Genomic DNA, 24,002 nt, shown 5'->3' on the forward strand with positions numbered 1-24,002 from the left:
TACAATTTTGGAAGGTAAGCTTTTCTTATTTCATTTGTTGACGTGTTACGATTGAGAAATAATAATAATATTCCTCAATACTATATACAATCTAATATTAGTAATAATTATAATTCCTCTAATACTGAAACCAGTCCATACCTTGGTGTAGTATTAACTGAAAGTGTGTTCTGATTCACATTGCAGGAGCTACATAAAAACATAGTAAATCAGTACAAGAAATATTACAAACTTAATACGCCTGTTCCATCTCAAGAGGATTGCATGTACTGGTATAACTTTCTAGCGTATCACATGGCTGGTGCCAACATGCAGAAGGTGAGTTCTGACTAGTGTTTTTTGTTTCTCTTCTCAACCCACCCTTACCACCCTCCCTTTCTCCCCAGGCTTTTTCCCACTTGAACATTTCTTCTCCCAGACCTTTGTGCAGATATACAAACACACAACATAAAGTCCTTTAGGGACTCCACTGCTAGTCACTGTCTGTTATGAAAAATACTTTATTTCTACCTTTTTTGTCTAGTCTTTTCAACCTGTTCTTGAGAAGATTTCTTATTTTGCATCATAATAGCTTGTGTTTTTCTTTTCCTTTTGAAGAAGCTTTGATAAGAAATCTTCTCTAAACCTTTTTGAGAACCCAGGCTCGCTTTATTGTATGATAATACAAGTAAATTGATTTCTTCAGAGGGTTCAATTAGATTTGTTAATTTTTTCTACAGAAGTCGTGTTAGGTTTTTTTTCCTATGTCATACTGATTGCGTGTAAAAGTTCATTCTCTGTATTACCAGATTTCAACAGCCATAAAAAGTCTAGCAAGACTTAGATGGGCAAATCTCTTGTTCCCAGGATTGCCTTGGCACCTTAAAAAAATTGCTATCGTTTTTGCCATCTACTGTTCTTTAGGTACCGAGCTAGTATAAGATGCAAATAATGCCGCAAAGTTAATACTTAAGTAGTTTCACTTGAATGTCTTTGAAATTCTTACCTTGAATAGCATTTGGTCCTGGTTGCTAATTGCTTTATTTCACATCTGCTCAAGCCTTTTCAGTTGAACCTCTTTTGAGATGGTTCTTCTGACTCAGCATACAAAATACACTTTGTGTACTTACATTTTATAGGAACCTTCGTAATTAATGTGGGCTACAAATCTAGGTTTTTTGGATCATACTTATTTCATTATCTCATCTCATTAATTTCAATGTATTGGAAAAATGTTTTTATTATTAGCTTTTCTACATTTTGTAGAATGAGCTTCTCAGAGCTCTTTAACCTGTCTCATTATTACTGTATGCTTCCCAGAGTTTACACTCTTTATATTACTTATTTCTCATTATTTAGACATGATTTCCGTTTGTTGGAAGGCTAATAAAGATGGGGAGGTATTATTTTTGTTAGTTTAACCATGATAATCTTTTAGTCCTTGCGGTATTTACTGATTTTTAAATTGGAATGTACTTTGGGCCTGATCACTGTTGTCTCTAAGCAGTTTTTCTGATCCCAGCAAGTATGTTTTTTTAACAAGAAAGACTTTTAAAAGTATGTTTATATCAAGAAGAGGTCTAAAGAAAACATTGGACTGATACTTGTTGAAGATGGTCATCTGACTAATAGGGATGAAGAAAAGTGGAGGCATTCCAAGCTTTTTTTCATCAGTCTTTAATAATACTGACAGACCTTGGGCTGCCCAGTCCCCTGAGTTGGAGGACCACAAATGTGGGAACAGTGACTTTCCATTTGTGGACACTGAAATTGTAAGACACCAGCTGTATCAGCTGAATGTTCACAAGACCATGGGGCCTGATGGGATTTGTCCCAGAGTACTGAAAGACATAGCGAGTGTTATAGCAGGACCCCTCTTGATCATCTACCAAAGGTCTTGGGAGTCTGGGGAGGTCCCTGCTGACTGGAAGCTAGCCAATGTTACTCCAATTTGCAAAAAAGGTATGAGGGAAGACCCAGGAAACTACAGGCCTGTTAGTAATCTCGGTTCCTGGAAAAATTATGGAGAAGATCATACTGGGTATGGCATTTAAAGAATAATGCAATCATCAGGCACAGTCAACGTGGGTTCACAAAGGGAAAGTCCTGTTTAATTAATTTCATATCCTTCTATAATAAGGTCACCCGCCCAGTGGATGAAGGGAAGGTGGTGGATGTAGTTTTTCTGGATTTTAATAAGGCTTTTGATACTGTCCCTCACAGCATCCTTCTGGACCAATTGCCCAACTGTGGGATGAGCAGGTACATGGTGCACTGTGTGAAGAACTAGCTGAATTGCAGGGCTCAAAGGGTTGTAGCAGAAGGGGCTACATCTGGCTGGTGACTGGTCAGCAGCAGTGTTCCTCAGGGTTCAATTCTAGGGCCAGTCCTGTCCAATATATTTATCAATGATCTGGATGCAAGTTTGCTGAGGATACCAAACTGGGAGGTGCTGTTGACTGACTTGAGGGACAGGCAGCATTGCAGATGGATCTAGATAGATTGGAGCATTGGGCAATGATTAATGGGATGAAATTTAACAAGTCCAAATGCTGATTCTACACCTAGGACGGAGTAATGCTGGGCACAAGTATAAATTGGGAGAGGAGTGGCTGAAAAGCAACCCTGCAGAAAGGGATCTGGGGGTGCTGGTCAACAGAGTCTGTGTGCCCTGGCAGCCCAGAAGGCAACCTGCATCCTGGGGGGCATCAAACACAGCATAACCAGCTGGTCAAAAAAGTTGATTATTCTGCTGTATTCAGCATTGGTGTGGCCTCACCTTGAGTACTGTGTGCAGTTCTGGGCCCCACAATTTCAGGAGGATGTTAAGGTCCTTGAATGCTTTCAGAGGAGGGCAACAAAGCTGGTGACAGGGCTGGAAGGAATGTACTATGAGGAGCAGCTGAGGACTTTGGGCTTGTCTAGTTTGGAGAAAAGGAAGCTGAGGGGTGACCTCATTGCTCTCTACAGCTTCCTGAGGAGGGGAGGTGGAGAGGGAGGTGCGGATCTCTTCTCCCTGGTGTCTAGCAATAGGACGCGTGGGAAGGGCTCAAAGCTGTGCCGGGGGAGGTTTAGACTGGACATTAGGAAGCATTTCTTTACCGAGAGGGCAATCAAACACTTGAAGAGGCTTCCTAGAGAGGTGTTCGATGTCCCAAGCCTGGCAGTGTTTGAGGTATTTGAACAATGCCCTTAATAACATGCTTTAGCTTTTGGTCAGCCCTGAATTGGTCAGGCAGTTGAACTGATTATTGTAGGTCCCTTTCAACTGAAATATTCTATTCTAATAATTCTGTTTGCAGTTTCTGATTGCCTTTTAAGTAGCTTTCTTATTTTCAAGTTAAATGCAACTATAACAGATGTCTTGCTTTCATTCAAATTCAGCATCTGTTAGGAAGAAGAACAGATCACTATTAGCAGGGTGATCTTTGCTAGAGTGGACTAGAAGAAGCTTTTTAAGAGTTGTATCTGAAAGCAGGTCTGTGGGCTACAAAAGTCAAGATTTGCTTTGTACCCCATCCCTTCTCTGACTAGCTGTATCAAAGAGCAGTCCTTTGCATTAAAATAACAAGCTTAGTCTTCTATACCCAGAATTTTCATACCTGATTGAGTAAGATGCAGGAGATAGGCAATTTCCTAAGTTTTTAACTAGAGACAATTGTACCGAAGCATATTAAATACCTGATGTATTTCCTGTGCTTTTCCTTTTCCCCATAAGTAGAATCTGTTGTGAAACTTAATTTGTATTTCTTAAATTTTTATTTCTTGTAGGAACTCCGTGGTCTTATGTTTTCTTTAGATTGGATTAAAGCTAAAACAGAATTGGTAGGCCCTGCTCATCTGATTCATGAATACGTAGAATACAGTTCAATTCTGGATCAAAAGGTATGATACTAAAAGGTAAATAATCAGTCTGTTCCAAATATATTTTTCTATTTTGTAATTGCATTTTGTTGGATGGATGGATGGATGGGAGATAGATAGAAAGCTTAAAAAAAGAAACATAAAAAAATACTAAGTTAAACTGTAACTTAGAGAAGAGAAAAATGAAGAAAACTTAACTTTTCAGTTTTAGTTGTAACGTCAGTGTGTGCTCAAGTAATTGACCATGGAACCCAATAACTAAGATGAACAACAGTATCTAGTGGTGGCTACATATGGTACTCTGCTTTTGAGGAGGTTTAGAATTTTGTTGACCACTTGGAATACTTTTTCTGATGTTTCACATTGACTGCTTATTGAGTAAATCACTGTTGCTGATATCCTTTATTTGAAAAATAAGGATAATATGCTTTCCTGAATAGGATAATGAAATATTTCAGTCTATCATATGTACTTGCTAATAGAACTAAATAGAAAAATAGAACGAAGTGCTTCTGTCAGAATATTAGCTGTATAGAAAATTAAAAAAGCAAACGGCACTTAGGAAATAAATCCATTTTCTATGTTATCAAATATTATCTGCTCTGTACATAGGATAGCACAGTACGTGAGAACTTCCAGGAATTTCTGTCTTTAAATGGGCACCTTCTTGGACGGCAGCCCTTTCCTGACATTGTACAGCTGGGTCTTTGCCAACCAGAGACATCAGAGGTGTATCAACAAGCCAAGCTACATGCTCAAAGAGAAACAGGAACATTTTATTTGGAATGGATGTAAGTAGCTGCATCTGCTGATATGCTGATCCCTTGATCCAAGGAAACCATTTGATGTACAACTAATACAATGTATGGCTAATATAAGGATCTTTTTAAGAACTGCTGTGTTTTTTCTGGGGAAAGAAAGTGAAATAATTTTCAAGAACATGGGGGAGGAGGGGAACTCTGGGTATGTAGGGCCACAAATTAGTAACAATTACATAGAAATACATAGAGGAATATATTTACTTCTGTACTCGATGATGGTTCTTTTTAAATAACTATACAAAGATGAAAATAAGATACTTTGAAACTTCTCTAAATGCTTTTTTTTTTAAAAGAGTAGTGCAAGTATTGTGTATGTTACAGTATTTTTTTAGGTTTTCTAGTAAAATGTACACTGTAAAAAGGACAGCATTTATGTTAACTTGAAATGTTTTTAAATTAGCGAGATGGGAAATACTAAAGGGCTTTGTAATCTCTACCCAATCTTGAAATTTCTGCAATTTAAATAGTGCTGTTTTCATATTTTTGGAAGTTGTTTAAGGAGAAAGTATACATATTTAAACATTTTTCCACCATAGTCCAGTAGTCCAGGTAAATGCCTCTGTTGGATTCTTTTGTTTGATGTTTCTGTTCTGAGATCTGCAATACTTGGTGGTTGCAAAGCACAATGACTTTATGTCAGGTAATTATGGTAATAACCAGGCAGGTTAATCCAGGCATACTTGTATTCAAGTCTTCTCTTTGAATATTTGGTTATTTCATTTTGCATAGCTAACAGAATTCTAACAAAAATGCTTTGAAGTTGCACAATTCAGAAGAGTAATCTCCAGGTAGTTCAGGACTTTCACCTTGGATGTGGGAGACATGCTGAAGAATATGACTGAAATCAACAGAACAGACACAGATGTTTTTGTCTCCCATCCAAGGGCAAGGTTCTAAAAAATGGTTTGTAGGATATGTAAGTGAATACACTGCTCTCTTGAACAGCAATTTTAACTTTACTATAATATGCAAAAAAAATATTAAAATGTTGGCTTAGATGAGTCAGTATTTTGCAGTGAAAAATTGCTTTCATTCTACCGTGCAGCTGCTTTGTTTTGCAATGTTTTACCCATTTTTTAAATGCTAAACCTGAAGACTGAAACTGGTAATGATAAAAACTTGAAGTACATTGATTCATTTTGACTCTAGAAAAAAATTAATCTTGTAACAATCTATTCGTCACTCAAAATCATCTTATTACAGTGACAGCTTTCTGTATTAAGATCTGGCTAAGCAGGATGATTATGATTGCTACTAATTCTAAGTTTTTGTTGAAGTGATGCAAGAGTCATCTAAGGTGTGTTAGATTCTATACTTAATCTCCGATTGAAATGCAGTGATAGTCATAGATTTTATTTAAATATCTAGTGATATGAATTGAGTCATTGCTGTGAAAATTAAGTAAATTTACTAAGATCTAAACAAATTTACAAATGTTTTTGAATAAACTTGAAGAGGAACCTGCAGGAGAACAGGAATTCTCAGGAAGAAGTTTATGTTTGGAAATAGCACATATCAGATCATAAAAATGTCATTAGAAAGGCTGTGCCTTGCAGTGCAACAGCTTTGCCCATAAAATAGCCTGTTAAGTTCTCGTGCACATATTATCTTTCTTGATCTCTAAGGTGTAACTATTGGAGGGCAATAAAAACTCTGACTGAATGTTGGAATTTGTGTTTCCCTTATTACTTCAGCATAAAGGCTGAGAGGTGAGGTATAGCGGGTTGGTTGGCTTGTTATAAAGCTTGCTGCTCAAGATGTGTGAAAAAGTGTTACCTTTTTATAGAGGATTTTGAATAATAAAAAGGCACTAGTAAATCCTGCTCATCTAAAATCAACTGTCTTAACCCTGTAGAAATAAAAAATCCTTGAAAAACCTCTACCGTCTGGTTGTTCGTCCACATAGAGATGCAGTTTACCATGCCTGCTTTTCTAAGGATAGACAAAGAATAGCATCATGTGGAGCTGATAAAACACTTCAGGTAAGATACCTATGCATAAGTGAAAAAAGATGCTGTGTACCATTTTGATAACATTTATTAACAGTCCTGTTGCTTTTCTTTTGCTGTTATGTGGAGATATGAGGGATCTAGAACATGTTGGAGATAAATGATTGAAAAGGATGTATTATTACATAAACATTAAGTTGCATGTTTAGAATAGTAAGCATTGTCTTCTAGTTCAAAAGCTAAACTGTGTGATTTCAGGGTTTATACCCTCACTGCTGTAATACGTGAACGTGAGGCGCCTTTTAATGATATGGAAAAGCTCACAGCCTAAGTAACGCAACCCAGCATATTTAATATTTGCTTGCAAAAATGTTATTTCCAGTCACAGTAGACCTCCTACAGAACTGAGAAACAGTAAGACGGTTTAATTACAGCTTTACTATTTCTATGGGATGGTAGTGGACATTATGCTGCTTTGGTGCTCAATTAGTAAATTGTCTCATGCAAAAGAAATAAATCTGGGGAGAAAAATGAACCCCTGAAGTTGAGGACAGTATTAGATTGGAAATGGGCCCAAAGTGCTTAGGAAGTGGATTAGGGGAGACAGAGAGGAAAGTGACTAACATAAATTTGCCAGCAGTCTGCCTGGAGGGGAGCCAGCCAGCTCTCAAGAAAACTAGCAATCAGCCAGCCAGTAACCTGGTAAAGTATCCATATTCCAGACAGCCAAAGGTAAGGGGAAAGAACAACTTTTCTGCAAGCCTTTGGTATTGTTTTGGATGCTTGATAAGTTGAGTACTAAAGTAATAATATTAGTGGTGCTTAGTTGTTGTTCATTTGGCTATTTAATGTGTTGTTATTGTGGTTTTATTTATTTATTTTATTTGCTGGTTTCACAATACTATAATCATGGCATCCACTTAAGGAGATGCCTGGTGGATGTACTCATTTTATGCTGTGCTGAAGTTACTGTGCTGGACTTCTGTACTTAATGGCCTCATTATTGAAACTGCAGATTGCTTATTTTTCTCTTCATTTTCTACCCAAAAAAAGTAAAATATGTGGATTGCAATTGCATTTAAACTAAACTTTTGTTGAAGAAGTAATAGGAAAATCAGCAATAATCCTTTTTTCATTATTTAACTTTGAACTTATTCATGTTTTTTCTAATAGTGGCCTAAGCTTTTCGGTTTTCAAGGCTACTTCTACTGTTTCTGTAAAATAAAAAAATAATTGCTAGATTAAGAACAGATATTCTTCAGAATTTACCGTAAATGTAGATTTCCTGTTACTTCACTATTTACATTCTTATTTGAACAAACACCAACCATTTTGTTGTCATTGATATTCCCATTCAATTGAAAAAGTAAAGGGAAAAACGGGGACTTCACAACTGTAGAATCCTGAACGCTGCTGTGAAGAACACCCTGTGATTTGTTTTAGTACTTAAGAATATGTAACCTAAGGAGGAAAGGGAGACCTGATTCCCCCCCGCCACCATTGTAAAGTTAAATACCAGAATTTTGGGAAATGGATTAATATGTGACACTTTTCCCAAACTGTCCTTTTATTGCCTATAACTAACTCAAGACTGAGGTTTATGTTGTGTTTGAAGAAGTTTTCACTACTTCTTTTTTCTTGTTTGTTCCCCAAATCATCAATTGCTGCTGAAATTCTTACTTTCCACGGAAGGATATCTCATATATGCTTTTTTAATATATATATTTATATATATTTCATATATTTTTTTATATATATATAAATGGAATTTGTAGTTTTAAGAATAGTTTAGATTTTGTTAATAGATACAGTGTTTTGCAGTTACTATTAAAAAATACTGAGAAAGGATGTGGATTTAGACTTAAAGAGTGAGGGTAGAAAAAGTCATTAATGAAATACACATTGCATACAGAAATCATTTTTAAAATCAGTTTTCACTGTTTCTCTCCCTAACAATTTCTATCATCCTTACAAAATTGAAGCTCAAATTAAATATTTTTAATAATTATTATGTTAATTTCCCTGAAATTATAAATGCTTTCAAAAGTAAACCAATTTTATGAAGAGCTTATATAGAGCGAGCTGTTTGAGAGAAAACAAATATATTTATGTCTTAAAATTGTATGCGAGTTATAAGATTTTATTGTTTGTTGGTTTAGGTGTTTAAAGCAGAAAGTGGAGAGAGACTCCTGGAGATAAGTGCCCATGATGATGAAATACTTTGTTGCACCTTCTCTGCAGATGGTGAATTTGTAGCAACTTGTTCGGCTGATAAAAAAGTGAAGGTAAGGAAGTGGAGAGCAGACAGTTTGGGTTTGGTTTTTTTTTTTCAAATTAGTAATTCTAATTTCAGTTTTAACCAACTCAGGCAGAGCAGATTCTTAAGATTTAAGGCAATTAAAAAAAACTTTAATTATTCACTCCTTAACAAACAGACAAACAGAAAAGCCCCACTTGTTACATAACATAAAAGATGCTTAATGTTAACATCATACTTAAAGAATTATCACTTATTTTACTTGTATTATCAGATGATTCTTTTTAAGTAGAACATAATGTGTGAGTCCAATCCTATCCGTAACATCAGATGAATGTATCCATAATTCTTTTTTTTATGTTTTTTTTTGTTACATGTGAATTATTTGGAATTTTTAATTCCTCAGTATTGTAGCAAAACCTTGGTGGAATTCCAGTATTTATCTGATTCTAACCTGAATTGTGACCTTTCCCCTCATAACTTCTTGTTTCTACTTGTAAATATATATGCTTTCCCTTTATCTTCAATACATTTTTGAGGTGTTATGAAGAATGTTTTAGGGCCTTATCTGTATTTCAGCATAGTTTACAGATTTTTTTTAAATGAAGTACTTTAAATATATTTAAAAGTCTTTTTCATCCTTCAATTCTGTCTAGGTCTGGAATTCAAGAACAGGCCAGTGTAAGTGTGTATATGAAGAACACTCAGAGCAGGTCAATTGCTGCCAGTTCAATAACAGAAGGGGCCAGTATCTTTTAGCCACCTGCTCAAATGATACTTTCATCAAAGTGAGTGGAAAAGGTTGAGATTATTCTCATGCTACTTATCATAACAAGATAATTATTGATGTATAAATAGATTTAATTTATAAATTAAGGGGGTTTTTACTGAAGCTGGTAGAAGAGAGATGGCAACAGATTAACAGTACTGACTACAGATCTGTAATCGGATTTCAACAAGGCAGAACAGAAGGAGTGTTTATGCTCAGCGAGGGAGAATGGGCAAGTCCTTTATTGGTAGGGCATGAAGGTGAGGGCTTTGGCAAGACTTCTAGAGGGTGGGATGGGAATGGGAGAGTATGGGAGTGAAATACTAGATTAAAAACAGCATAAGAAAAATGAAGGCAGAAATTTATGATTGAAAACATTAATAATGTAAAAAACTGGATGTTGAAAGATTGGGGGAAAAAAAAAAGCATTATGGAAGTGTAGAAGTAAATTGATTGGGCGTAGTAAAGAAATGAAGGCGGAAGCCAACAAAATAACAGTAATCAAAGCAAGAGGTTTGTCAGGTTAACCAGCTGGCACTGTTCAGATTGGGAGGCAGTATATATACACAGAAAGAGCAGAAATGGGGCAACTGAAGTCTGCATCTGAGGGAAGCGGGAAAACAGAAGAATCAAGTAAGACCTAGACTGTGGCAAATAAGAGTGCAATTTCACAGTACAGCTAAGCAAATCGTATAGTTAACCGGCATGAACATAATGGTCCTACTGCCGTGGCTGTATATTCTTGCCTTTGTTGCAGTGCATGTGCTGTTCTTACTCTGCAGCGGTATGGATCAAGGAGCCAACTTGGCAAAAACCTCTGTTTGGTGGGATTGGTTTTCTGCTCGTTTAGTTCCCTGTAGTGGCTCAGTTGCCCAGTTCCAGTGCAGAACTGTTGGGAGTAGACAGCAAGGAGTGAGACAGCTAATGGGTGGGACGGCTGTCACTTCCAGCTGTAGCTAGCAGAATGTGATGTGTTTTAATTATAATGTGAAGTCTCACATGAAGAGTTCTTGCAAGAGCCTGTGTTTGTGTAAACTGGAGGTAAAATACAGTTATGATCTGATGTCAAGGTGGAAAGAAGAGGCTTTCATGCTGACCTCCTGGATGTCTCAGGAGATGCATTTGCTGTCTGAGACTGACACCTTGGAACAGGTAGATTTAGAAGGGACTTGTTTAAAATGATCATTTTTATACTGTAAACGTGCTTAAAGATTTTAGGCGGTGTTTGACACTTTCATGAGTAATGAATAACAGAACTGAAGTATGCACAATAATCAAAAGGGCCTGTTTTTTTTTCAGAGAGCACTGTACAAAGTGACTTCTTGTTTTGAGCTCTCACTTAGAACACTCAAATGCATGATTTTTTTTTTTTTTTTAATATAGGAGAAAAGGAAGAAATTTGGAAATGGAGAAAGGAAGTGTGGGCTACGGGCTTGGAAAACTGTGTGTGGAGGAGTGGGGAGGAGAAGCCCTAAACAAAAAAACATATGGAATGTTCTTTTAATTTTGTTAGTATGGATGTGGCAAGGATGATACTCAGACTGTCCAAGACTAACCTGAGAGATTTCGTTTTTGTTATTATGTGGAAGCTACATAATTCTGAACTTCAATGTTGAAAGGGAAAGAGGCAAGAGGAAGCTTCTTCCTCAGTCTGAGGAGACTTTCAGTAACTTTGTGCTGCTCAAGGGCCTTGTCTGCACTGTACAGAAAGTTTAACTAGTTCTATGTAATTCTGATATTAATAGTTTTCACACACGTTAGCAGACGGAGGTAAATTGTGGGGTGCCTGGGGCATAGCATCACGTCCATGAGCATGTGGGTAAAATTAAGAAAAAAAAATGAGGTTTTGGTTGCCAGTGCATGATTTTGAGAAGAGCATGAACAATCTCTCTTTGAATAATTCATGAATATGATGATATTTGTATGTTTATTTCTCATGCAGCTTTGGGATTTGAACAAAAAGCATTGTAGAAATACGATGATGGGTCATGAAAATTCCGTCAATCACTGTAGATTTTCACCAAATGATGAATATGTTGCTAGCTGCTCAACAGATGGAACAGTAAAGGTACACAGTGTATTTTTAAATCAACTGTTTGTTTTGATGAGGGATTTTTTTTTTCCTATAAAATGCAAAATATGTGTAAGAAAACTTTGTGTCTGCATGGTCAGCTTTAGTGAATTAAATCCTGAAACAGTTGATTAATGGGCCCATTTTTAAAGCAAGATTCTGAAATGGCTTGTCCAGTAGGAGGAAAAAAAAAATTGGGTGCCGGTAGTAAATAAATCCTAGCCAGCCTCATTTTAAATCCTTTACTTTTCACCATCTTTCCCCCCACCCCCCCAACCCCCACCCCCAATGTACTTTATTTAGAAAACTTGAGGGGTGGGAGTGATACTTCTTTAAAAAGAAAAGTAATAAGTTTTTAGGTTAACTGTAAGTTTTGTCATCTCTGAAAATAAAACATCAGTAGACATAAAAATTAAAAGCAATTTCTATGTGCCATTTTTCATGTATGCACTAGAAGAGAATTGAGAGGTTTAGGTGTTTTTCTTCAGAATGTAAGTATTATTTTTAGTGCCTTTAGTTGTAGCAGAACTATGCTATTTCAGAATTGCAATTCTTAAAACACTGTTATTTTTCTATAGAGTTGCTAAATCAGGAAGGAAGGGTTGCTGTAGCTGTTGTCATTCAGAAGGGAAATTGTGGTGGAGGGAACAGAAATATTCAGTAGATTTTTGGCAGGTCCCTCAATGAAATTAGGGTACAAAGCTACATGTATACCAGATTTCTGATGGTGAGTGGACTTCTAATATAGTTGCAGAGCAGGTGTTATTTTTGTGTTTATTCTTTTGTTAAGTAGAAGTTGAGACAAGATTGTAGTTGGAATGATATAAGGGGAAAAACCCACGGAGAGGGTTCTGCTACAGTGTAATCCTCTTTTTTTTGTGGTTTTTTTTTCTTTGTGGTTTGTTTGGTTTTTTTTTTTTCTTTTTGTCTAAGCCATCCGGGCTTGTGAATATTCTAATGCTATTTCTTGACCAGGGAAAGTAGCAAAGGCTTTTTTGTATTCTACCTCCTTCTCCCCTTCTTCCCTAGAAGTGATTGGGAGTTAGCTCTGCCCTGTTGTATTCTGCAGCCACATTGGTAAAAAGAAGTTTTGTGTATTTCCTTTACTTTTTATTGCAGCTTTGGGAAGCACGCTCAGCAAATGAACTGAAAAGTATTGAGATAAAAGATTTCTTCAAAAATGCAGATGAGCAACCAGATGATGTGGAGGTTTTAGTAAAATGTTGCTCTTGGTCCAGAAATGGTGACATGATTTTGGTGGTAGCCAAAAATAAGCTTTTGGTAAGTACCTCACTTTAATAATTTTCTGGAGGTAGTATATTAATACGTTGGTAGAAATTATGATTAAAGATAAAATTCCAGGCCATTAAGATATTTCAAATGTAAGGTGCATGGTTTCAAGTCTGTGTAAAGTAAAAATATGTGGGCAACAAACTTGTTGACTGAGAGAAATACTTTCTAAATTCGAGAATGTACGCTGTTGAGCATATAAGCTGTTTGTCTTTAGTGAAGTCATTCAAACTGGGTTCTAACTATTGTAATTATGTGTTCACAGCTTTTTGATGTTAAAACATGTGATTTGTTAACAGAAGTCATTGTAAGTCATCACAGTACAATCCAATACTGTGACTTTTGTCCTGGTGATGAGTTAGTAGCAGTTGCTTTGTCTCACTGTTCCGTTGAGGTAAGTCATTGTCTTTGCTACAGTATACCACGAAAGGCTACTTGTAATATAAAATGTTACATTTGTCTTAATAGTTTCTTATATGCAGTGGTAAAACAGCTGTTGTTTTAGCAGGCTTTCAATGTGCTTCATTCTTTTTAATTTTCATTTGCTTCTGAATGTACAATATCAATTGGGAAATAACCTTTTAAATTTATATGTTCATTTTGGACAATGGAACTCCCTTATATAAAAAGACTAGTCTACTAAATTTATTTAAAGTTACTGTTGTCACTCTCAGGAGTATTGCTTAACTCAAAACAAACCACACCCTCTCCCCTTCTATACGCTGCTACGCAATGTGGCAACTCACTAAAAAGGAATGAAACAGCTAGAATAACTTTATGACTAGCATGGCTACAGTAAGCCTGTATAAGTATCAGTTTTGGGTGGGGTTTTTTTGTTGTTTGGGTTTTTTTTTTTTCTGGTTTTGCAATCTACGTGGTCAAGTTGAACTTGTATTTTCCACCCCCTCCCTCATCTTTTAAAATTATAGCAGTCAAAGAGGCTGCTGATTCCATTTCCCTGACTGTTGAAATATGATAAGCAGGCACAGTTCTTTTTCATCTGATTTCAGAACGAGAAGTAAGAAAATACTAGAAGAAATAGTAATTAAGTATACTGCTGCTTGTTTTGCACTGTTTTCCCTGTAAATGCAATGTAAATCCATTTGAGTTCTTCTTTCATGTTTTTATTGTAGTTATGGAATATTAAATCTTTATCAAAAGTAGCATATTGCAGGGGACATATGAGCTGGGTTCACTGTGTGACATTTTCGCCAGATGGATCTTTATTTCTGACATCATCTGATGACCAGACGATACGTGTAAGATGACACCTTTCTTTTTTGAAAAATGTGAATTTATATCTATATTATTAAATTATTCACTTAAGGAATTGTTTATTATAAAATGGTATACCATATATAATATATACAGAATATATTTATATTATGTATTTAGTATTTATGTATGTTTATAGCCAATATAAATTTAAATATTTGTAATAAAATTATTTAGATATACAGCAAAATGAGCTGCCTTTTTTACTTTATTTACTGTATATCTAAACTTACTGTGTATCTAGATGATTTTTTTTTTTAAGTCTGATGGCTGTCCAAGAGTAATTGTAACCTTCTGTTTTGTTTTAGATTTTATCTGAAACAGGAGTTGTAAAGTTTTTTGAGGATCCTAGCAGACTTGATATTACTTTCATTGTTAGATATATTTGCATGTTAATATTTAGGATAGATTTCTGTAATTGTAATGACTCATTAAAACCTATGAAAGTAGAACTATAGTTTACCAAAGTAACCTTTGCTTTTCTCCCAAGTTAACACTTATATTCTTGAAATTTTGAAAGCAGTTGAAGTATAGAAATCTGTAGTTGGTATTTTTAGTAATTGGATTTAACGCTCTTTGGATTAGAAGATTGTGGACTTTATAGCTGTGACTCTAAACATGGGGGAGTCTACTAGTCAGCCTGGAAAAAATTAGTTCTGTTTCATCTGTTGGCCTCACTATAGTAATTGCATGACATTCCCTAGTAAATAAAAAGAGCAGAAACATAATTTTCACTGATTTAAAAAATCAGTGTTACTTGCAAGTTTATAAGACTTTGATTTCACAAGTACTCTTATTCAGCAAGTTTTATATCTTGTCCTTTAATAAAACTAATGAAATACTGTGTTCCTCAACAGATTTGGGAAACAAAGAAGGTGTGCAAGTCTTCTGATGCTGTGCTAAAAAGTGAACTAGATGTTGTATTTCACAATGGTGAAGTGATGATTTTAGCAATTTACAATCAGAAGCATTTACAAGTAAGCTGTATTTCTCAGTATGTTAGTACATTTCAATGTTACATGCAAATCTCAGTAGGAGACGGAGGAAGCACTGAAAGAACTGCTTGTTCACGGCTTTCAACAGTTGAATCTGTAGCAGATGACTCTTAATGTATGATAACATTTTTAGAAACTGTGCCTAGTTTAGTAAGGAAAAAATGAAGTTTGAGGGGAAATTTCCATACTGATGTTGAAACTGAAGCTGGATGCAGAGGAACAAAAAACTGTTTTCTCTTCATGACTGGGAAGGCTGTGGGCCCTCCAGGTGGCTTAGGTGTACACAGCAATGTGTTATGTGTGCAGCACATATAGACCAGGTGTTACACAGCACATATAAATAATGCATCAGAACTACAATGTGATAGCTGAAGGAATCATCCCAAATTGGGGGAATGAAAGGTGTGAGCCCAGGTCTGCCTATCGCCTTACGAGAGCATGGGGTCTTTTGTGTCCTAAAGGAAGTATTAATAGTGGATACACTCTTATTACTGTGGACCCCCCCCACCACCACCAAGTAGTAAGTACACCAACATCCAAAATATATTCCATTCCATGATAGCAAATGCATGCATATCTTCTTTTTTTTAATCATGATTCTCTAATACATCAAATAAAGTCGGTTGATAGGATTTTCTTTGAAATGAAATCAATACAGTTCATTCAGATCATGCTTCTACTTGATTGTAACTGTTTAAAAGTGGAAACACTTTCATATTTGTTTCAGAATGCTGCTTACACAAACCAATTGCATGTTAACCCATAAAATGGGCAATGCCATATTCTTTGGCCATGAGGTAACTATTTTGGGTGTTTAGCCTAAAGCAGCATCTGAATAGGAATGAACCTTTGTTCTGGACTGTGAAAGCAGTGAATTCTTATTGCTGGTTGTATAGGTAGGTGAGTGTTGGAACAGATTCTGCTGCCCTGCACTGAGAGACACTGTGCAGATAATCTTTTTGTGTAGGGTCATGTCCTTTCTCCTAATTTGGCTGAAGGCAAATATGTAAGCTATGTAATCCTGGCTAATCAGCATGACCATTGCCTTTATTTCTAGTGCTAGAGATGCTCAGCTTTTCCTAGGCTGCTACTAGAATGAGAGCTTTCTTTGCAGAAACTTTTCTTTTTGTTTGCCCTGTATTTCCTGTTTCTCTCTTCCTGATTATTTTCTGTCCTCCGTCTTTTGTCTGTCCTGTTAACAAATTAGCCATTTCTTACTCTACCTAAAAATCCTATTAAAAAAACCTTAAGTGGAATGGTGATGATATTTGAATAGTGGGGAATATATATGTGGAAATAGCTGAAGTGTCTCCAATGGGGCCTTGGCAATAAAAAAGTTCAGACTTTGAGCCAACAGAAAGCAGTCAATGTTGCAACTAAAATTTATGTGAACAAATGATATGTAAGAAAAGAGAAGCTGCATCTCCTGCAGTGAAGAGATGGGAGAAACCACAGCAAATGGCGGTACACCTCTTTATGTGTGGGGAGCAGTTTAGGATAATCGCTACTTTTTAATGTTCCTGAATTGTAAAATCTGTAGCGACTAGTATGTAATGGTGTAGCCCGGCTCTCATTTGAATTAGCACACCTGACCTATTTATTTATGATTAGTACATTTGTATTGTAGCTTTACTTGAACCATTCCCTAGACAAAGATGGTGCTTAGATTTTCTGCCCTAAACACAATATTCTGACATCCTGTAGAGGTGCAGTCACGAGAGAAGACTCCATTGCAGAAAGAGAATAGATTTTTCACCCTTGAGCAAGAAGAGAAATTGACTGAAAAGACAAATTACAGTTAAGCATGTGTACTGTAATTTAACAGTATATCTCTGCTATTACATCTCTAAAAGTAGTTTTTCTTGCAACACTTTGTAATTTGTAATCTGTCAGAATTGGGGTCCTAATCACCTTTAGATGTGCAGTATCTTCATTTTTAAACATTTCACACTGGTAGCTTTCTAAACTTAAACTTTGTAAATCATTGTATTCTAAAGATTTTTTTTTTTTCCCCCCCTGGGAAATTTTTGAGGGCAATACTGAGTTGAGATTTAGTGTATTGTGTGTGCTAATAAGTTTAAAATCATGCTTAGAGGATGACTTAAAGTATTTTATGCTCCATTTGGCAGCTGTAAAATCTGGCTGGCAAGGTAAATTCGAGTGTGGAGCTCGCTATGTGGCTTTTGAAATTCGGGAGTAGCATTTTGAGTTGCTGTTTTCTGTAGTCAGACAAACTTTAAAAAGCCTTCTAATACTGAGATGTGTTTCCTTCTGCAAACTTGTCCTGTTCAGAAAGCATTCTATGAAGATAGTTACCCTGACCTTCAAAGCAATTGGTTTATGAAAGTAACTGATCCTTATATTTCAAAGTTTGAAACGCGTACAATGTTCTCTTTAGCGTTCTTAGCTCTGTATTGTAATTTATTTAAGCTTAAATTTAAAAATATTGTCATAAATTCCTGTCTTGCAGCTTATCAATGGAAATACAGACAGCGTTGTTATGCAGACAGCAGCTCAAGAATCCCCCGTTTCCTGCTGTTGCTTAAGTGAAGATGTTAAATTTGCAGCTTTTGGACAGGAGAGTGGAACAATAAAGGTATTAAATCATAAATTTGATTTTAAAAATAGTAGGAAAACACCATTCTTGCTGCTTTTTCTTCTTAAAGAAATGTCATTTAAATGACTTTGTACAATAATATTCTTCAACATAGTACTTTAAAGTTTTTACACTTGTGAGTGATGCCTAAATGACAATAATTCAAAGGTAGTGCTAATAATGTAGCTCTGAGTTTCATTTTACTAAGGACTAAGCTAATATTAATTTTTGGTTGTTCCAATCCATTGACTGAGAATCATGTATTTATAATCTCATGTTATTTAAAAAAGAATTTGCATGTTCTTTTCTTCCTTTTCCTCAACTACGTAAAATAAATATAATTACTGCATTCTTCATTGTAAAGGTATTACAGTTGTTGGATGGCAAAGTTCTGAAGTGCCAGGAGGCCTACAGGACATCCGTGCAGCATTGTCGATTTACATCCGATTGTCAGACTCTCATTTCAAGTGCTCATGATTCAGTTATACAGGTTTGGAAGATATTTTAAAAGATTATGTTGTAACATAACTTACAATTTATTTAAAAAGGTCTTTTATACTATAGATAATGTAAACTCAGTAAATGACTACTGTATTCTGTATTGTTCCATCTTGGGGCAAGGGACTGTAGAAACTGTAGCCTCTATTTATACATTATGTGATAATGAATATTACACCATTTCTATTTTTAATGCTGTGGATGATAGAAAGGCACCAACTCCTTTAACATGGGTGAAAGGAACATTAATTTTCAAACAAGGTAACTCAACAGTTCTGATTGTGTAAGTGAAGGGTTTGAGATGTGACACAGAGCTGGCTATATATGGTAGGTTTGTCAGTGGGCTTGCTTACACTGTCAGAAGGAATGAGGTAGAAAGACCTGTGTCTGAGCAGGCTGGTGTGTCCACCTAGTCCAGTGCAGTGCTGAATACAAATACTAGCTAGAAATAGAATGACTGCACTAATGTAGTCTCAAATTAGTAAGCTCTGTCTCTCAGCAAGGTAGATTGGCTTCAGAGAAGCGTTCTGGTGTGTCTATACTAGCATTTTAGCTCACCTCAGGGATGCACTTTTGAAGTGAATGTCCTGGCCATTTATGCTTACTGGGCTTTAGTTTGCACTGCAGAGCAGTTGCAGGCATGCTGACAGGATTTCTGAACTAGACCACATGCTCCAGCTACTAATGAGCATTCAGTCTACACAACTAAACTTGAGCTGGTTTGAAGTAAAACCTCCAAAACACGTGGGTGCTGGTCCTCAGCACTGTTTTGCTCCCCAAATCTATTCCAACATCAGTGATCTACCTACTTGCTGATATGCGTGTAACCTATGCAGCATCCCACTTCGGTGTTTGTTTCGATCTGAAGCTAGCTTGAGTGCCATTACTGTGGTCAATTAAGCAGTACAGACAGGTCACCAGTCTACTGGCTTTTGGATCCTTCTTTCAGAGCTAACGTGGGTAGCTTTTCTTCTGGGTCCTCAGCTCCCTCTAGTGGTCAGTGCCTCAGTTAAGCCTCCGGGATTGTCATCTGAAAACCTCTGCTTTCTGTTCGTTCTTTGGTGCAGAAAACCTATTAATTTGAAAACTATTGAGTTACTGTAATTTAAATTAAATTGATGCTTAATAGTTTCTGTAAAATAAAATGACATTTCTTCAGTTTTCAGTGAACAGTTGAATTAAAAAGAGAGGTGTGATTTTGTTATAAAAATGCAAACCAAAATGGCATTTCGTTAAAAATGCGCTTTAAAAATACTAAAGAAAGTTAATTTAAGTATGGGAAATATGAGATCTTCCAGATGAAGGAAGTCTATTTGTTGCAATAATCAAAGGTTTAAAACTCAAAACTTCTGGGGTGCCTAGTAAATTATTGTTTTGTTTTTTCTTTTTAAATTACCAGTGAATTTTAAGCATAAAATTCACTTTGAAAATCAGATTATGTGTGTATTATAGGGAACTCTCTCATAGGTTGACTATTAAATAGGATGGTATCCTCAATCTTCAGCATCTCTGCTATGGATATCTTCAATATCTAACCTTTTAATTAGTTGCCACCTCCATAAGAACTTTTTATTATTCCTGTGACTTAAAAATCCATCAGTTGGTTCTTTCTTCTTAACTTATGTTTGCCATTAAATTTTTTTTTAAAAAGTATTCCATCTTTATGATTAGGTATGGAATTGGCAGTTGAGTGAGTGTGTGTTTCTAAGAGGGCACAAGGAAGCAATCAAGGATTTTAGGCTGCTGGAAAATTCAAAACTCCTTTCTTGGTCATTTGATGGAACTGTTAAGGTAAATAAAAGGCTGTGTATTGACAAATCACATAAAATATATTTTACTGTCTCTTCTAACATTTGGTATTTCCTGCACTTTGTGCTGACACACATCTTATTGAATTGATCCTAAAGTGTAAGCTGACTTTTAAGACACAATTTTGCACTTTCTATTTCTGGTAAGATTTACACTCTTGTTGTATTTTAACTATACCAGTAAGTATAGCAAAATATCAGCTATATGAGAACCATGTAGCTGAGTATTATCTCCTATATATTGTTGTGTAAGATGCAGGTTTTTAATCTTTTATACAGTGTTACAAAAGTGACCTGTTTTTCCTGTATATTTGGTAGGTTTGGAATATCACTACGGGAAACACAGAAAAAGATTTTGCTTGCCATGGAGGTGCTGTTCTCTCCTGTGCTGTTTCACCTGATGGTAGTAAATTTTCATCTACTTCTGCTGACAAAACTGCAAAGGTTGGTTACTTTCTGTACAAAGATAAAAATGATTCCTTATTTGTCCTGAAATGTATGCTATATTTTTTTATTATGAAGTAACTAGTGATTATTTAAGTTATCCCGTTGCATGTGGAATCACCAAGCCACTTTCAATCATTTTTCATCAGTCCTGGCTAACCGGGGACATCCCAGTTGATTGGAGTTTAGCAAATGTGACGCTCATCTACAAGAAGGGCCAGAAGGAGAATCTGGGCAGCTACAGGCCTGTCAGTCTGACCTCGGTGCCGGGGAAGGTTATGGAGCAGATCGTCTTGAGTGCCATCAGGTGGCACGTACAGGACAACCAGGTGATCAGGCCCAGTCAGCATGGGTTTATGAAAGGCAGGTCCTGCCTGACTAACCTGATGTCCTTCTGTCACAAGGTGACCCACTTAGTGGACGAGGGAAAGGCTGTGGATGTAGTCTACCTAGACTTTAGTAAAGCCTTTGATGCCATTTCCCACAGCATTCTCCTGGAGAAACTCTGCTTATGGCTTGGACAGGCACACTCTTTGTGGGGTAAAAAGCTGGCTGGATGGCCGGGCCCAAAGGGTTGTGGTGAATGGAGTTAAATCCGGTTGGTGGCCGGTCACAAGTGGTGTTCCCCAGGGCTCGGTACTGGGGCTGGTCTTGTTTAATATATTTATCAATGATCTGGACAAGGGGATCAAGTGTACCCTCAGTAAGTTTGCAGACGACACCAAGTTGGGCGGGAGTGTTGATCTGCTCGAGGGTCGGAAGGCTCTGCAGAGGGATCTGGACAGGCTGGATGGATGGGCCCAGGCCAATTGTATGAGGTTCAACAAGGCCAAGTGCCGGGTCCTGCACTTTGGCCACAACAACCCCATGCAGCACTACAGGCTTGGAAGAGTGGCTGGAAAGCTGCCTGGGCTGAAAAGGACCTCTGGGGGTGTTGGTCGACAGCCGGCTGAATATGAGTCGTCAGTGTGCCCAGGTGGCCAAGAAGGCCAACGGCATCCTGGCCTGTATGAGAAATAGTGTGGCCAGCAGGACTAGGGAAGTGATTGTCCCCCTGTACTGGGCACTGGTGAGGCCCCACCTCAAATACTGTGTTCAGTTTTGGGCCTCTCACTAGAAGAAAGATACTGAGGTGCTGGATCATGTCCAAACATGAACAACGAAGCTGGTGAAAGATGGTCTACAGCACAAGCCTTATGAGGAGCAGTTGAGAGTGCTGGCGTTGTTTAGCCTGGAGAAAAGGAGGCTGAGGGGAGACCTTATCGCTCTTATCGCCAGGGAATGTTTAGATTTGGATATTAGGAAAAAATTCTTCACTGAAGGGGTTATAAAGCACTGGAACAGGCTGCCCAGGGAAGTGGTTGAGTCACCATCCCTGGAGGTATTTAAAAGATGTGTAGATGTGGTGCTTGGGGACATGGTTTAGTGGTGGGCTTGGCAGTACTACGTTAATGGTCAGACTTGATGATCTTAAAGGTCTTTTCCAACCTAAATGATTCTTCGATTTTATGATTTCTAGTATTAAATTTACTGTATCTGTGAACATGTTTCTAAAGCTGTTACACTGATTCACAGTTTATCTTGGATATAACTTGAGGCTGTCCTGGTGACTTCTGTACAAATAAAATGCATGTTTAATACATAAGTTTGTGCAGAACACTTTGTTTAGTTCTCTGTATTGATTTGTTTACAGCCTAACATTCTTAATTTGGAAACCTAAGTCAAGAAAAACTTTTGAAACTTTCAGTGAAAGTGCTGTCCATAGATTCTGGTATTCCTGTTCAGAAGCAAGGTGCAAAAAGAGGTGAACTGGTTAATATTCTGGGGCTGCCCCATTAAATTTTTAAAATGTCCCAATAGTTTTTTAAAATATAGTTTTAAATTGATTGATGAATCCTTTTTCTGTGAACAGCTTTAAACTTTCTTGTAAACGAACCAGTTTCATTACAGAGTATATTCAAAGGAAAAAAATATACTCGCAGTTGGTTCAGTAATTTGTAGCAAATGCATTCTTGTGTGATTCAGATAATAAAAACAGATTACAGTGTAATACGTATATAAATACACACACATATGCTTATATGCAAAAAGTCTTATGTACATTTGAATACTAATGCTTTTTTAGCAAGAAGTCGTAATTGTTTTTGAACTTACTCACTCTTCTGTAATGTTTTCCATTTAGATATGGAGCTTTGAAAGTTCATCTGTTCTTCATGAGCTGAAAGGTCATGAAGCCTGTGTGCGGTGCTGTACTTTCTCTCCTAACAACAAATTATTGGCCACTGGAGATGATAAAGGAGAAATAAGGGTACTGCTTTAACCTTGCTGTTTGTATAATAATTCAATTGATAGTCAGTTCACAGAAGGAAGAGTTCTCATAGTTTTTGTTCTGCATGTCTAATTTGTTAGCATTGTAGTGAACATCGGGGAGTTGAAAATAGCAAAGATAGTTTGCCACATGAGACAGTAGTTTGTAACCATATTGACAGATTTATGTTCCATGAATGCTGAGAACTGATTGATGTGATTTATTGATAATTCTACTGTGAATTGCATGTGTGATTAAGTCCTCCATATATGATACAGCTGTAAGAGAAAAGTTCATTTTTTTGATTCTTCTGTCACTTCAAGTAGAAAGCTTATTTATAAGGGGGTTTTTCTCTATTATAGAAAAATACATTTCAGCTTTCCTTACTGAGATTTTTTTTTTTCCCCATTAAGTTTATTTATGTACATAATCTTCTCTCTCTTTTAGATTTGGGACATTTTAGCAGGTGCATTACTTCACTTCTGCTCCCCAGTTACTGTAGACGAAGGAGAACCAACACATGGTGGTTGGGTAACAGACCTCTCATTTTCTCCTGACAGTAAAATGCTTGTGTCATCTGGAGCCTATATTAAGGTAAGCCTTGAAATAATAAAATATCCTAACATACCTAATTAAATGGCAACACTCTGATAATTCTAAAGGAAAATGCAAACTAATTCAAAGAAACAAACCTGAAATGCTTTACTTAACACAAAGCTGCTCCATTTTCATGACTGTCTAGCACTTCTCACTTCTTTTCTTCTCAAATCTGAAAGCCCCCTGAAAAGGTTTCTTAAGAATTCAGACTTGGAGTTTGTTTTTGAACTCCATATATTCCATTTTTGTTAGCTTCAGATTTTTATTAGCAACATCCTTCATTAACAGATTTAAGATCCCAATCATTTTTGTCTGCCTTAATATCTGCTCAATTTCAGCAGCAATTGTGCTCTTTGTAATGAGCAGAAAAATGCTCTCTGTCAGGCTTTTTTTTTTTTAAAGACACTGAGTTTTAATTTTTTTCATAAACAGAAATTCAGAAGGAATTGCAAGTGATAGTTTTTTGCCTTGGAAGACATCC

General features: G+C 36.5%; 1 protein-coding gene across 4 annotated transcripts in view; it reads left to right on the forward strand.

The window, feature by feature from the left end:
* The window catches only part of APAF1 (apoptotic peptidase activating factor 1), a 35,977-nt gene that overhangs the window by 9,514 nt on the left and 2,461 nt on the right, over window positions 1-24,002 (forward strand). For 2 of the 4 annotated variants that reach the window (XM_059817222.1, XM_059817223.1), the window contains 17 exons: window positions 187-318; window positions 3,751-3,864; window positions 4,456-4,634; window positions 6,520-6,646; window positions 8,773-8,898; window positions 9,527-9,658; window positions 11,582-11,707; window positions 12,830-12,991; window positions 13,266-13,394; window positions 14,134-14,259; window positions 15,133-15,252; window positions 17,741-17,866; window positions 18,231-18,356; window positions 20,036-20,155; window positions 20,491-20,616; window positions 22,799-22,924; window positions 23,372-23,518. In XM_059817222.1, the coding sequence (XP_059673205.1) occupies window positions 187-318; window positions 3,751-3,864; window positions 4,456-4,634; window positions 6,520-6,646; window positions 8,773-8,898; window positions 9,527-9,658; window positions 11,582-11,707; window positions 12,830-12,991; window positions 13,266-13,394; window positions 14,134-14,259; window positions 15,133-15,252; window positions 17,741-17,866; window positions 18,231-18,356; window positions 20,036-20,155; window positions 20,491-20,616; window positions 22,799-22,924; window positions 23,372-23,518 (2,244 nt within the window). The remainder of the gene's footprint in view (window positions 1-186; window positions 319-3,750; window positions 3,865-4,455; window positions 4,635-6,519; window positions 6,647-8,772; window positions 8,899-9,526; window positions 9,659-11,581; window positions 11,708-12,829; window positions 12,992-13,265; window positions 13,395-14,133; window positions 14,260-15,132; window positions 15,253-17,740; window positions 17,867-18,230; window positions 18,357-20,035; window positions 20,156-20,490; window positions 20,617-22,798; window positions 22,925-23,371; window positions 23,519-24,002) is intronic. The other 2 variants (XM_059817224.1, XM_059817225.1) reach the window with 1 other exon arrangement.

Source organism: Gavia stellata, chromosome 4 (genome assembly GCF_030936135.1).
Source record: "Gavia stellata isolate bGavSte3 chromosome 4, bGavSte3.hap2, whole genome shotgun sequence".
In the NCBI taxonomy this organism is placed as follows: Eukaryota; Metazoa; Chordata; class Aves; order Gaviiformes; family Gaviidae; genus Gavia; species Gavia stellata.